This window comes from Pristiophorus japonicus, chromosome 7, assembly GCF_044704955.1.
Source record: "Pristiophorus japonicus isolate sPriJap1 chromosome 7, sPriJap1.hap1, whole genome shotgun sequence".
NCBI lineage: Eukaryota > Metazoa > Chordata > Chondrichthyes > Pristiophoridae > Pristiophorus > Pristiophorus japonicus.
The window spans coordinates 211,322,645-211,335,413 of record NC_091983.1 but is presented as its reverse complement, the minus strand read 5'-3'; the positions used below and the strand labels follow the sequence as shown (position 1 = coordinate 211,335,413).

Genomic DNA, 12,769 nt, shown 5'->3' with positions numbered 1-12,769 from the left:
GAACAAGAGGAGCAATCACAGCAGCAATGAAAAATCAAAACAATGTAATACCTCCATAAAAAGAACATAAAAGTAACTTAGATTTTGAGTACAAATAAGAAAATGGTTTGAAGCATTGCACACTGCCTCAGAACCTCCTACTTTTCTGTATTATAATTCATTGCTAAGACATGAGAATGGGCTGAAAATTCTGGCCTTGCCGGGTCCGTACGAAGTGCTCAGAGTCAGCAAGGCCTCACAAAAGCCGTTTTTTGGGGACACTATGCACAAGCACCGAAAATCAACTTTTCCGATGTGTCAAGATTTCTCTTGACAGATCCTCCGCATCCCCGGGGAGACTTTGGGCTGTTTGCCCAACTCATGCCCAGCGAATGTCCTTCAAACTTTTATGTCTGTAAAAGCAGGCACATAGTTTACTTTTACCAGCGTAAGAGTTTCAAAACATATAAAACTTAAATTTAAACACTCATTTTTATATTAAAAACCCTGGCCATTATGGTAAATTTATTTTTAACACTTAAAAATACATTCTAAAAAATCTCCAATATTTTTTTCTAAAACATTTAATTTCAATTAATTTTAAATATGTGGTGTTTTATTTATTCTGTATTTTGGTGTTTTAGGGATTTATCTCATTGAAATTAATGGGAGCCCATACAAATAGAGCTCCCATTTTTATCAATGAGAATACTGCATAGGTGATTGGTGGACCAGGCCCACGTGACTCCAGGTTCTATTTACATACCTCGAAGACAGATCCCCATGCGCTGCGCAGCAAATCTAGGCCTCCGACCAGGATCTTACATTTCTCTGGGACCAACAGGTAGATTCGTAGATTTTTTTTTTCCGGGCTGGTGGCATTTGTATGAAGGAAGATTCCAACCGCAATTTTCCCCTCCCCCACAATATCTTAAAAATGTACAGACCTATAATTATCTATATGTATTTATCAATCTTTTAGCATGCGAATTCATCTTGTGTCAAACAATTCCAAAATAAGATCATGATCGCTATTTTTTTTTTAAACATTCAAGCTGTTTAAAATCTCAGGTAGGTGCCATTTGTACAGGCAGACAGATCTTACCTGCAGGGTTTCCTGCTCCCTGGCCTCAATTAACTTCAGCTGCATTTTCAATTGTTTGAGTTTCTGCTCCAGTGATCTGATCTCATCAGTCTGGGTGGCAATGAACATCTCTTCAATTTAAAAAAAGAATTACCACCTGAATATTTAAATAGGCAACTAATGTTACAAAAAAAAATTAATGCAGGTGATAAAAACTACATATTACAATTATGTAACAGAACTTGTTTGCTAACAGCTTACTTCACCTTTTAGAAACTGATACACAAGGATAAAAGAAGCTTTTTCATTATTGTTGACCATGAACTATAGGCCAGCACCCATGCCACCAGAGGGGCGAGCAAATATTGGAGCACTTCTCCACAGAAGACAAGCAGCCCCAGCCATTTCCAGTGGGTTGGTTACAAGTTATGATGAGAGAAAACACAAAAAACATACTCCATTCCTCTCTTTCCTTCTGTTGGCTTCGCACAGTGTGTTTCTTAGCTCGAATTTCTTCAAAACACAGCTCTTTATCTCCAGAAAAGAGAACATCTTTATGGTACATGCTGACTTGCTGCAGTTCACCAGATGCTGTCTGTGTTTTAACTTGGCTATCATTTTGATGCACAGGCTCAGATGCATTAGAAATTCTAAAAGGATATTTTAAAGAAAAATTAGAAAACCTTTAGAGATGTTTTATAAAAATCACGCCACATGCAGAATGAAAACTATCCCCAGTCACAAAGATCTAAACAGAAGACATCATGCTAGATAAGCAAAGGTTAGTTACGTAAAACTGTAATGTGGTGGTATTCCCACACAAGAGTGATTGCACTTCATTCGAATTCATTCTGTGAACTACTTTGAAGTGTTTCAATGTGACACAGCTCTAAATAAATACAAGTATAATTTATCATAATCTACTCACTGTTCTGAGTCGAGACAGATGGGAGAAGGGAGCCCAAGACTAACAAAAACAGGTTTCAATATAAATAAGTGTGCAGTTATGTACATGGGTTCATAGAATACAGATTATAGTGTATAGCATAAATAAGTGTAGGTTAAAAGAAGGAGAAAGTAGTAGCTTAGAAGTAGTAATTTATTGTACCCTAAAGGTTTAAGAGTATTAAGGGTTAGAAAGAAAGACTTGGATTTATATAATGCCTTTCACGGCCACAGGACATCTCGAAGTGCTTTACAGCCAATGAAGTACTTTTGGAGTGTATTCACTGTTATAATGTAAGAATCAAGACAGGTAGAAGAGAAGATATAGTTAATCCATGATCTAGTTGGACCAGGCTTGATGGACTGAATGGCCTACTCCTGTTCCTATGTAAGCATAGTGTCAGAAGGCTGCAGCCAAAGTGAGCAAGATTCTGGACTGTATTGCCCAGACTATTCAGTACAAAATCAGGGCTATATGAGATGTTTCTTTTTTGCCCCATTCCCTCATTGTGTTCATTTTTAAATGCTGCTCATCTGTAATATCTTTTAGTGCTGAGGAGGGGATAATGGTTTGAAACATGAACTACTGTTTACCTGCAGATTCTGCCCGACGTGCTGAGTGTTTCCAGCTTTTTCTGTTTTTATTTTCAGACAGTCAGCATCTGCAATAGGTTATAAAAACAGAAAATGCTGGAAATACTCAGCAGGTCAGACAGCATCCGTGGACAGAGAAACAGAGTTAACCTTTCACGTCGATGACCTTTCATCAGAACTGAAAAAAGATAAATGTAACAGATTTTAAGCAAGTGCAGGGGCAGGGAAAGCAGTGGGGTGGAGAAGAGAACAAGGAGGGAAGGTCTGTGATAGGATGCAAGGGAGGAGTGACTGAATGACAAAAGGGATGATGGCAAAAGGAGATGGTAATGGGTCAAGTAAAGATACAACAGATGAATCTAGAAGGGGTGTAAATAGGAATATCAACAGCTGCCGTCCAAAAAGAAAAAATAGAGGTTATGGTCTGAAATTGTTGAACTGGAGTTTTTTTGAGAATGTAACGAGCAGGGTGGATGAGAGAGAACCAGTGGATGTGGTGTATTTGGATTTCCAGAAGGCATTTGATAAGGTGCCACATAAAAGGTTACTGCACAAGATAAAAGCTCACAGGGTTGGGGGTAATATATTAGCATGGAGACGATTGGCTAACTAACAGAAAACAGTCGGGATAAATGGGTCATTTTCCAGTTGGCAAACAGTAACTAGTGGGGTGCCACAGGGATCGGTGCTGGAGTCTCAACTATTTAAAATCTATATTAATGACTTGGATGAAGGGACCGAGTGTAATGTAGCTAAGTTTGCTGATGATACAAAGATGGGTGGGAAAGCAAGTTGTGAGGACGACACAAAAAATCTGCAAAGGGATATAGATAGGCTAAGTGAGTGGGCACAAATTTGGCAGATGGCGGAATGTGGGAAGTTATCCACTTCAGCAGAAAAAAATAAAAAAGCAAATTATATTCTAAATGGAGAAAAATTACAAAATGTTGCAGTATAGAGGGATCTGGGGGTCCTTGTGCATGAAACATCAAAAGTTAGCATGCAGGTACAGCAAGTAATCAGGAAGGAAAATAGAATGATGGCCTTTATTGCAAGGGGGATGGAGTATAAAAGCAGAGAAGTCCTGCTACAACTGTACAGTGTATCGGTGAGGCCACACCTAGAGTACTGCGTACAGTTTTGGTCTTTTTATTTAAGATACTTGCATTGGAGGCAGTTCAGAGAAGGTTCACTAGGTTGATTCCTGAGAAGAAGGGGTTGATTTATGAAGAAAGGTTGAGTAGGTTGGGTCTATACTCATTGGAGTTCAGAAGAATGAGAGGCAATTCTATTGAAACATAAGATAATGATGCAGAGAGGATGGTTCCACTCATGGGGGAAATCTAGAACTAGGGGGCATAATTTCAGAATAAGGGGTTTGCCCACTTAAAACGGAGATGAGGAGGAATTTCATCTGAGTTGTAAACCTGTGGATGCCCCAGAGAGCTGTGGAGACTGGGTCATTAAATAGAGACAGATTTTTAAGCGATAATGGAGTAGAGGGTTATGGAGAGCGGGCAGGGAAGTGGAGCTGAGCCCATGATCAGATCAGCCATGATCTTATTGAATGACAGAGCAGGCCCAAGGGGCCAAATGGCCTACTCCCGCTCCTATTTCTTATGTTCTTATGAACTCAGTGTTGAATCCGGAAGGCTGTAACGTGCCTAATCGAATGCTCCCAATTACCTCTACTCCAGCATCAGCAAGCATTTTTAAGCCACTATTTCCTAACCTCAATCTACCTCCCTCTTTTCAAATGTCTTCTAAAAAGCCAACTATGTTTTTAGTTACCCTTAGCCTTTCTGCTTACTGCCCACCATGCCAAGTGCTCCAAAGCATATTTCTATAGGCCAGAACCTACTCAACCTTTCTTATAAACAGAAAGCCAACATATGCCACAAATAGGTGTAACAACAGCAGACAGAATCAGGAAGAGCAGGATTAGGAGTGTGACTGGAAGCTTCTTCAAAGAGATGAGTTTTGAGTAGGTTTTTAAAAAAGACACAAAATGATTATGGAGGGAATTTGAGCATCCAGGCAGCTGAAGGCTGTCTTCAATTGTGAGGCAAATGGAGGGCAGGGATGCACAAAAGACCAGAGTTAGATGAACAGTGTTGAGGGAGGCAGGATAATTTAGGACTGGAGGAGATTCTAGTTAGGATCAGTTGGAACCATGGAGGGACTTAAAGACAATCTAGTGTGCTGGAGTAAAGGGGGAATTGCAATATAGATCAAGGAAAACTCTGGTGGTGGACCAGTAGGATTAACTGTGGAACATGATGTATACAGCAGAGTTTTGAATCAGCAGGAGGGTGGAAGATAGGTGGTCAGCAAAGAAAGCATTAAACTATTCAGGTCTGGAGGTGACAAAGACATGGAGAAGGATTTAAATGGAAAAGTGCCCGAGATCCAGGTGGAGAACGTCAACAGTGCAGAGTGGAAGTAAGCAGTCCTTATGATGGAAAGGATATGGGGTCTGAAGTTCAGCAAATGGTTGAGAGGGACGCCAAGGCTAGGGAGGGAAAATGAATCGGTGGCAAGAGCGCAGAATTTATGGCAAGAGCGCAGAATTTATGGCAAGGGCCAGATCGACCTGATAATGGCCTGTAGGAAGTTAATACACATCCAAGACAATGGGCCAGAACTTAAGGGTAACTTTGAAGGTCTGAGGCGTGAATTGGCTAGGATAGGTTGGTGAATGATACTGAAGGGGTTGACTGTGGATGGGCAATGGCAGACATTTAGAGACCGCATGGATGAACCACAACAATTGTACATTCCTGTCTGGCGTAAAAATAAAAAAAGGGAAGGTGGCTCAACCGTGGCTATCAAGGGAAATCAGGGATAGTATTAAAGCCAAGGAAGTGGCATACAAATTGACCAGAAATAGCTGCGAACCCAGGGACTGGGAGAAATTTAGAACTCAGCAGAGGAGGACAAAGGGTTTGAGTAGGGCAGGGAAAATGGAGTACGAGAGGAAGCTTGCAGGGAACATTAAAATGGACTGCAAAAGTTTCTATAGATATGTAAAGAGAAAAAGGTTAGTAAAGACAAACGTAGGTCCCCTGCAGTCAGAATCAGGGGAAGTCATAACAGGGAACAAAGAAATGGCAGACCAATTGAACAAGTACTTTGGTTCGGTATTCACTAAGGAGGACACAAACAACCTTCCGGATATAAAAGGGGTCAGAGGGTCTAGTAAGAAGGAGAATCTGAGGGGAGTCCTTATTAGTCGGGAAATTGTGTTGGGGAAATTGATGGGATTGAAGGCCGATAAATCCCAATGGTCTGCATCCCAGAGTACTTAAGGAGGTGGCCTTGGAAATAGTGGATGCATTGACAGTCATTTTCCAACATTCCATAGACTCTGGATCAGTTCCTATGGAGTGGGGGGTAGCCAATGTAACCCCACTTTTTAAAAAAGGAGAGAGAGAGAGAGAGAGAGAGAGAGAGAGAGAGAGAAAACACAGAATTATAGACCGGTCAGCGTGACATCGGTAGTGGGTAAAATGATGGAATCAATTATTAAGGATGTCATAGCAGCACATTTGGAAAGAGGTGACATGATGGGTCCAAGTCAGCAAGGATTTGTGAAAGGGAAATCATGCTCGACAAATCTTCTGGAATTTTTTGAGGACGTTTCCAATAGAGTGGACAAGAGAGAACCAGTTGATGTGGTGTATTTGGACTTTCAGAAGGCTTGTGACAAGGTCCCACACAAGAGATTAATGTGTAAAGTTAAAGCACATGGGATTGGGGGTAGTGTGCAGACGTGGATTGAGAACTGGTGGGCAGACAGGAAGCAAAGAGTAGGAGTAAATGGGTACTTTTCAGAAAGGAAGGCGGTGACTAGTGGGGTACCGCAAGGTTCTGTGCTGGGGCCCCAGCTGTTTACATTGTACATTAATGATTTAGACGAGGGGATTAAATGTAGTATCTCCAAATTTGCAGATGACACCAAGTTGGGTGGCAGTGTGAGCTGCGATGAGGATGCTGTGATGCTGCAGAGTGACTTGGATAGGTTAGGTGAGTGGACAAATGCATGGCAGATGAAGTATAATGTGGATAAATGTGTGGTTATCCACTTTGGTTGTAAAAAGAGAGAGACAGACTATTATCTGAATGGTGACAGATTAGGAAAAGGGGAGGTGCAACGAGACCTGGTGTCATGGTACATCAGTAATTGAAGGTTGGCATGCAGGTACAGCAGGCAGTTAAGAAAGCAAATGGCATGTTGGCCTTCATAGCGAGGGGATTTGACTACAGGGGCAGGGATGTGTTACTATAGTTGTACAGGGCTTTGGTGAGGCCACACCTGGAGTATTGTGTACAGTTTTGGTCTCCTAACTTGAGGAAGGACATTCTTGCTATTGAAGGAGTGCAGCGAAGGTTCGCCAGACTGATTCCCAGGATGGCGGGACTGACATATCAAGAAAGACTGGATCAACTGGGCTTGTATTCACTGGAGTTCAGATGAATGAGAGGGGATCTCATAGAAACGTTTAAAATTCTGACAGGTTTAGACAGGTTAGATGCAGGAAAAATGTTCCCAATGTTGGGGAAGTCCAGAACCAGGGGTCACAGTCTAAGGGGTAAGCCATTTAGGACCAAGATGAGGAGAAACTTCTTCACCCAGAGTGGTGAACCTATGGAATTCTCTACCACAGAAAGTTGTTGACGCCAAGTCACTAAATATATTCAAAAAAAAGTTAGATGTAGTCCTTACTACTAGGGGGTCAAGGGAAATGGCGAGAAAGCAGGAATGGGGTACTGAAGTTGCATGTTCAGCCATGAACTCATTGAATGGCGGTGCAGACTCGAAGGGCAGAATGGCCTACTCCTGTACCTATTTTCTATGTTTCTAAGACTAGATATAGGCCAAAGCATAAATAGAAACAGAAAATGTTGGAGACACTCAGCAGGTCAGTCAACATCTGTGGAGTGAGAAACAGAGTTAACATTTCAGGTCGATGACCTTTCAGAACCTGTGAGTATTTCCAGCATTTTCTGTTTTTCTATCAGGTTTCCAACATCGCAGTATCTTGCTTTTATATAGGCCAAGATAGCTGAGGAATAGGTGTGATGGAGACATAGTGCTGGGTCTTAACAGCATATATATGAATGTTAATCCCGTGCGTGCGGATAATGTCACCAACAGACATTAAACAGGATGGTAAAAGGAGGAAAAGAAGGCAGACAAGGATAGATCTTTGGGGGACCCCATATCCTCTCAATCACAAACTCCGTCTACTTCCACCTCGTGTCTCCGCAGCTGCCTCGGAAACGCTCATCCATGGTTTTTATTACCTCCAGACTCGATTATTCCAATGCTCTCCTGGCCGACCTCCCATCTTCCACCCTCCATAAGTTTAAGCTCTTCCAAAACTCTGCTGCTTGTATCGTATCTTGTAGCAAGTTCCATTCACCTATCGCCCCTGCGCTCGCTGATCTGCATTGGCTCCAGCAACGCCTCGATTTTAAAATTTTCATTCTTGTGTTCAAATCCCTCTATGGCCTCGCTCCTCCCCATCTCTAACAACCTGCAGCCCTACAATCTTCCGAGATCTCTCCATTCTTCCAACTCTGACCTGTTGTGCATCCCCACTTCCTTCACCCCACCATTGGTGGCTGTGCCTTCAGGCATCCAAGTCCAAGCTCTTTAATTCCCTTCCTAAACCTTTCTGGCTCTCCACCTCTATCTCCTACTTTAAGACCCTCCTTAATACCTACCTCTACGACCAACTTTTTAGTCACCTGTACTAATATCTCTTTCTTTGGCTCCGATTAATATCTCCTTCTTTGACGCGATGTCAATTTTTGTCTGGTTACGCTCCTGTGACGTTTACTATGTTAAAGGTGTATATAAAAGCAAGTTGTTGTTTTACACCGTCACCTCTGGAGTCAACATCAGTGAAAAAATATTTCTGCCCACCCTAAAAAACCTTTTGGGATAACCAAGGTACAAACATTTCAGGAGCCCATCCTTATTTTTCTCCACATTACTTTCTACCCATCACAATCTCCTAACCAGGAACATACAGCCATTACAATACTTTTACTTACAAACTGTTAGACGCTGTACCACAAGGAACAAGAGTAGATTGTTTATCACTGCAGCCATGTTGTATGTTGTCCTGTAATACCTGCGGGACTAAATCCTAATTTAAACAAAAAAATATATTTACAAGGACAATCTCAGAGGTTAATCTGGTGTTTTGACTTAAAAGTTCTATACACTCAGAATACACCATTTAAAAAAAAAAAAATCCTTTCAGAAGGCATTGTTCGCTTTGCTGGGCAATCTCTGGTACCTTATCCAAGTAATTTTTTGTGTGAGACTCGACAAGTAAGCCAAGCACAATCCCAGCGGAGGGAAGAGACAAAACAAAAAACATGCCGTGGTTCTCTGAAGACATGACACTGCATTGCAGCCATTTCTCATCATGTAAATTTGACAGTAAATAGATTGTGACAAAGCCAAAGCCAACTCTGTACTCAGCTCATATTACATTATCTAAAAATTAGTATCTAACTTTTAAGTGTGCAAATAAAAAATGGTTACCTGAGATTTTGGAAATGTCTCTAAACCCACAGGCCCTGTGTTCAAACTTAATTTACTCAAATCAGACAAGTCTTGATTGACGAACTGAGAGTTTCCCAAGGTTTCATGTAGAAAGCCTAAACATATAGAGTACTGTTAATTTACTACTAAGCTGCAGATTTATATTTACAAAAATTCAACTATTTCTCACAATTCCTCCTAAAAGAACAAATATTAAGAATTCAAATTCAAGCCGATACTCAAACCTGGTAGCTGTAAAAGAAAATGTTAAACTTAATTTCTAATATGCAATACCTCCATGGAATAATTTCATTGTAGTCAGTCAGAATACCAGTGAAACAGCATTTACACAAACCGCCTAAAAAAAATCTCAATTCCTAATAATTATTATTAAAACCAAATCTGATGGCAATGTGTTGATGAGAGATATTTCTGACCTTGCTCTACAAGAACCTTCATTACAATGGCAATATTAAAAAAGGAGCGGAACGGCCAGAGAAAGATTGTGTGTTCATTTTAATAATTCCTCATCCATCTGTTGAAAGGAATAAAAAATAAACAAACAAACAAACAAACAATCACCATAATCATTTTTAGGAATTAACATTTTCCTCAGAAAAGGGAATGCTCCCTAGCTTATCCTTCTTTTCGGTCTGGATCTGTCACCAATTCAAACATCAGCACGGTTATGTTTTTTGGAGTCCTTTCTATCATTCATAAAATTATTTTAAGTATAATCAACAGAACAATCTTTCAGTTAATTATTTTTAGCTAATAGAGTTAACCACTGCTTCCATTAGATCGCATAAATCTTCAATAAGACATACACATCACAACTTCAGCTCTGAGTTGAAAATATTGAGAACATTTATTTTTTAAGACGATAAACAGGTGAAATAAAAAAAAAGGTAGTAACATAGTTCTAAGCTACTCTTTTGTACAATACTTTTGCATATGCAGTGTTTTTCACATTATGAGAGTTGATACAGGCTTCTAATCTCTTGAGAATAGCAAACTGACTTCAAGATTCAAACAGCTACACATCATTGGATATCCCTTAAGAAGTTATCAAGTCTTCCTGGATTTTGAATAACTGCTGACCAGTCAAAAATAATTGGTTGTCATACATATAAACTGAACAAATCAGTCTTGTTTGAAAATAGGTTGGCTCGTCCCTCAATTATTTACAGACCAGCAAATTCTGATTGTGGCTAGCTCTTAAACTAGGGTTCAAGTTGCTCCTTTTTTTTTTGGAGCAACTAGTTTAATATGGAGTATCTTAGAAATTGCAATTCTCGGCATTTAGTTTACTCCAATTTTAATTAGTTCAAATAGTTTCATTTTAGAACAGTTTTTTTCCCCCCAAAAGGGGTTGTTATCAGCCACTTACTCCTGTTTTGCAAGTTTAGGCAGCGAAAACTTACTCCAAACTAACTTAGAATGGAGTAAGTGTTGATTTTTGTACGCTTAGAAAAACCTTGCCTCCACCTTATAAATTAGATATGGGGTGGGGAGAAAGAGAAGGGAAGTTAGGAGATTTTACAAAGCATTAAACACTTTACTTTTAACCATAAAAATGCATAGAACCCATCATAATTTTTAAGTATCAATAAATCAGTAATAAAAATTATAAGTCCTACCTTGCCGACTGGAGCACACACCGGAATTGGCGTATTTTGTACCTAGACACTTATTAATTTAGGTGTTTATTAATTTGGTGCTTCCAGATTGCAAGATTCCAACTAGTCCGGAATAAAAGCAGGGCGTTTCTCCCCCAGTCTAGGCACGCTCCCCGTGGCTGCAGACTTGAAGTGTCATCTCCTTAATTTGTCGAAATCTGTGCTGGTCAGAGAATGTTCAAAGACGTGGATCCAGAGTCCAGCTCAGAGTCGTCTGTAGCCGGAGCGTCCATCTTCTGAACGGAGCACAGACTGACGCCGAACATGGGCTTGTGTAACTCTCAACCACAGCAAGTGAGTGGGTTCTCCCTCCAACTTACTTCCCATTGGGTGATTGGTCAGTCGGTCTGTCAATGAAACCAGCAATTTTCCTCCCAGACATCTCAGGCAGACGTTGCTATCTGGGCTCCCAGTTAATTGGATCATCCCAGCGATAATCAGTGTGGGTGTTTCTAGGAAGCCCGAGTCCTGATAACTAAGCACATCTTCAATACCCGGGGAGCCCATTCGGCCAGGGCTAAGGGCGGCGTGCTTCGGGCCCCTCCCACGCAGCGTCGCAGAAACTCGGGCTGCGAGGAGCTACTGCACATGCGCGCAAACTCTAGCGCGCACGTGCAGAGGTCCTGGCACTGTTTTCAGCGGCGGGAATTGGTTCTACCCCCCACCCCTTGTGCTGCGCTACGCCGAGGCCAAAGACGTCCCGAGGAGCTTGGAGAATTAGAAAGTAACTGTTCCGCGCCCTTTTTATTCTAGAAAGTCGGTGCACCATCGTTTTTACAGGGAGTGGAAACTTGGGCCCTATGACTTAATTCAAAGGGCCAGTGACCAAGTATACGTATACATAACACACACACACACACATATATATATAAAAATAAATATTTTAAACTCGCCTTGATGTTATCAGCTCAAGCTGAATTTCAATTTCATTAACTATCTTCTAGTACTTCAACCTAATAATCACTCTTCGTGTGCAAGCCCAGTCTTAATGATTGGAGCCATCATAACCAAGCTCAATCATATTCTCAAGTTGCTGGATAGCCCAAGCAATGAGCAAGCCCATGTCAGCAGGCTAAATGACTGGAGATATTACTCCATTTTCTACAATTTAGTCTTCTCTTATAAAACGCATCACTTCTACACTCTTCACACATCATCTCTGCACTGTGCTGCTGTCAGAATTAAGACACTACAAAAGTTGCAAGAGGATTATAAATATGGAATAAAAATAGAAAATTTTGTATTCAGCAGATAATGTAGAGAAAAAAAAATAGGTTAATGTTTAATGTGTAGACCCTTCATTAGTTCTAATACACATTCGTGGTTTTTATTTCAGAACAGTTTTTTTCTTGTTATCTCACAAATATGGATCCTAATATCGGTAGAGCGTCTGAAATCCAGAAACCTCGGGACCGATGACGTTCCGAAGTCTGAAAAACATCTTTCCAACGTCCCGAATCTAGAAATGCCCGGGGCGAGGTTTTGTTATTTCCAGATTTTGGAACACCTTCTGATGTCCCAAATCAGAGAGAGAGAGAGAGAGAGAGAGAGAGAGAGAGAGAGAGAGAGAGAGAGAGAGAGAGAGAGAGAGAGAGAGAGAGAGAGAGAGAGAGAAAGGGTCGGCAGCATCAGTGGCCGGGAAAAACCTGCGTTGAAGACCTGCAAAAAAAAAAGTAAGTTAAAGTTTTTATTTTTTTATTCTTTTTCAGCGATTTAGTAAGTAAAGATTTTGTGAATGTTTCGTGAATTATTATTTTTTGGAATTTTTCAGGGGGGGGGGGGGGGGGTCCCCCTCCCTAGGCCCAACTCGCAGTGGGAATCGGTTTAAAAAAATTTCCGGATTTCAGATGCTCAGCCCTGCACAACTAAAATGTTTTAGAATTGTCTAATTATTAAATCACATTGGTAGAATCATACAGCACTAAA

At 40.8% G+C, this 12,769-nt stretch overlaps 1 protein-coding gene across 2 annotated transcripts in view; it reads right to left on the bottom strand.

Moving 5' to 3' along the window:
• Positions 1-12,769, bottom strand: part of bub1 (BUB1 mitotic checkpoint serine/threonine kinase) — an 89,020-nt gene that overhangs the window by 58,666 nt on the left and 17,585 nt on the right. For both annotated transcript variants that reach the window (XM_070885759.1, XM_070885760.1), the window contains exons 6-9: positions 9,165-9,280; positions 8,666-8,760; positions 1,520-1,713; positions 1,085-1,194 (exon numbers count right to left, since the gene is read on the bottom strand). In XM_070885759.1, coding sequence (XP_070741860.1) covers positions 1,085-1,194; positions 1,520-1,713; positions 8,666-8,760; positions 9,165-9,280 — 515 coding nt within the window. The remainder of the gene's footprint in view (positions 1-1,084; positions 1,195-1,519; positions 1,714-8,665; positions 8,761-9,164; positions 9,281-12,769) is intronic.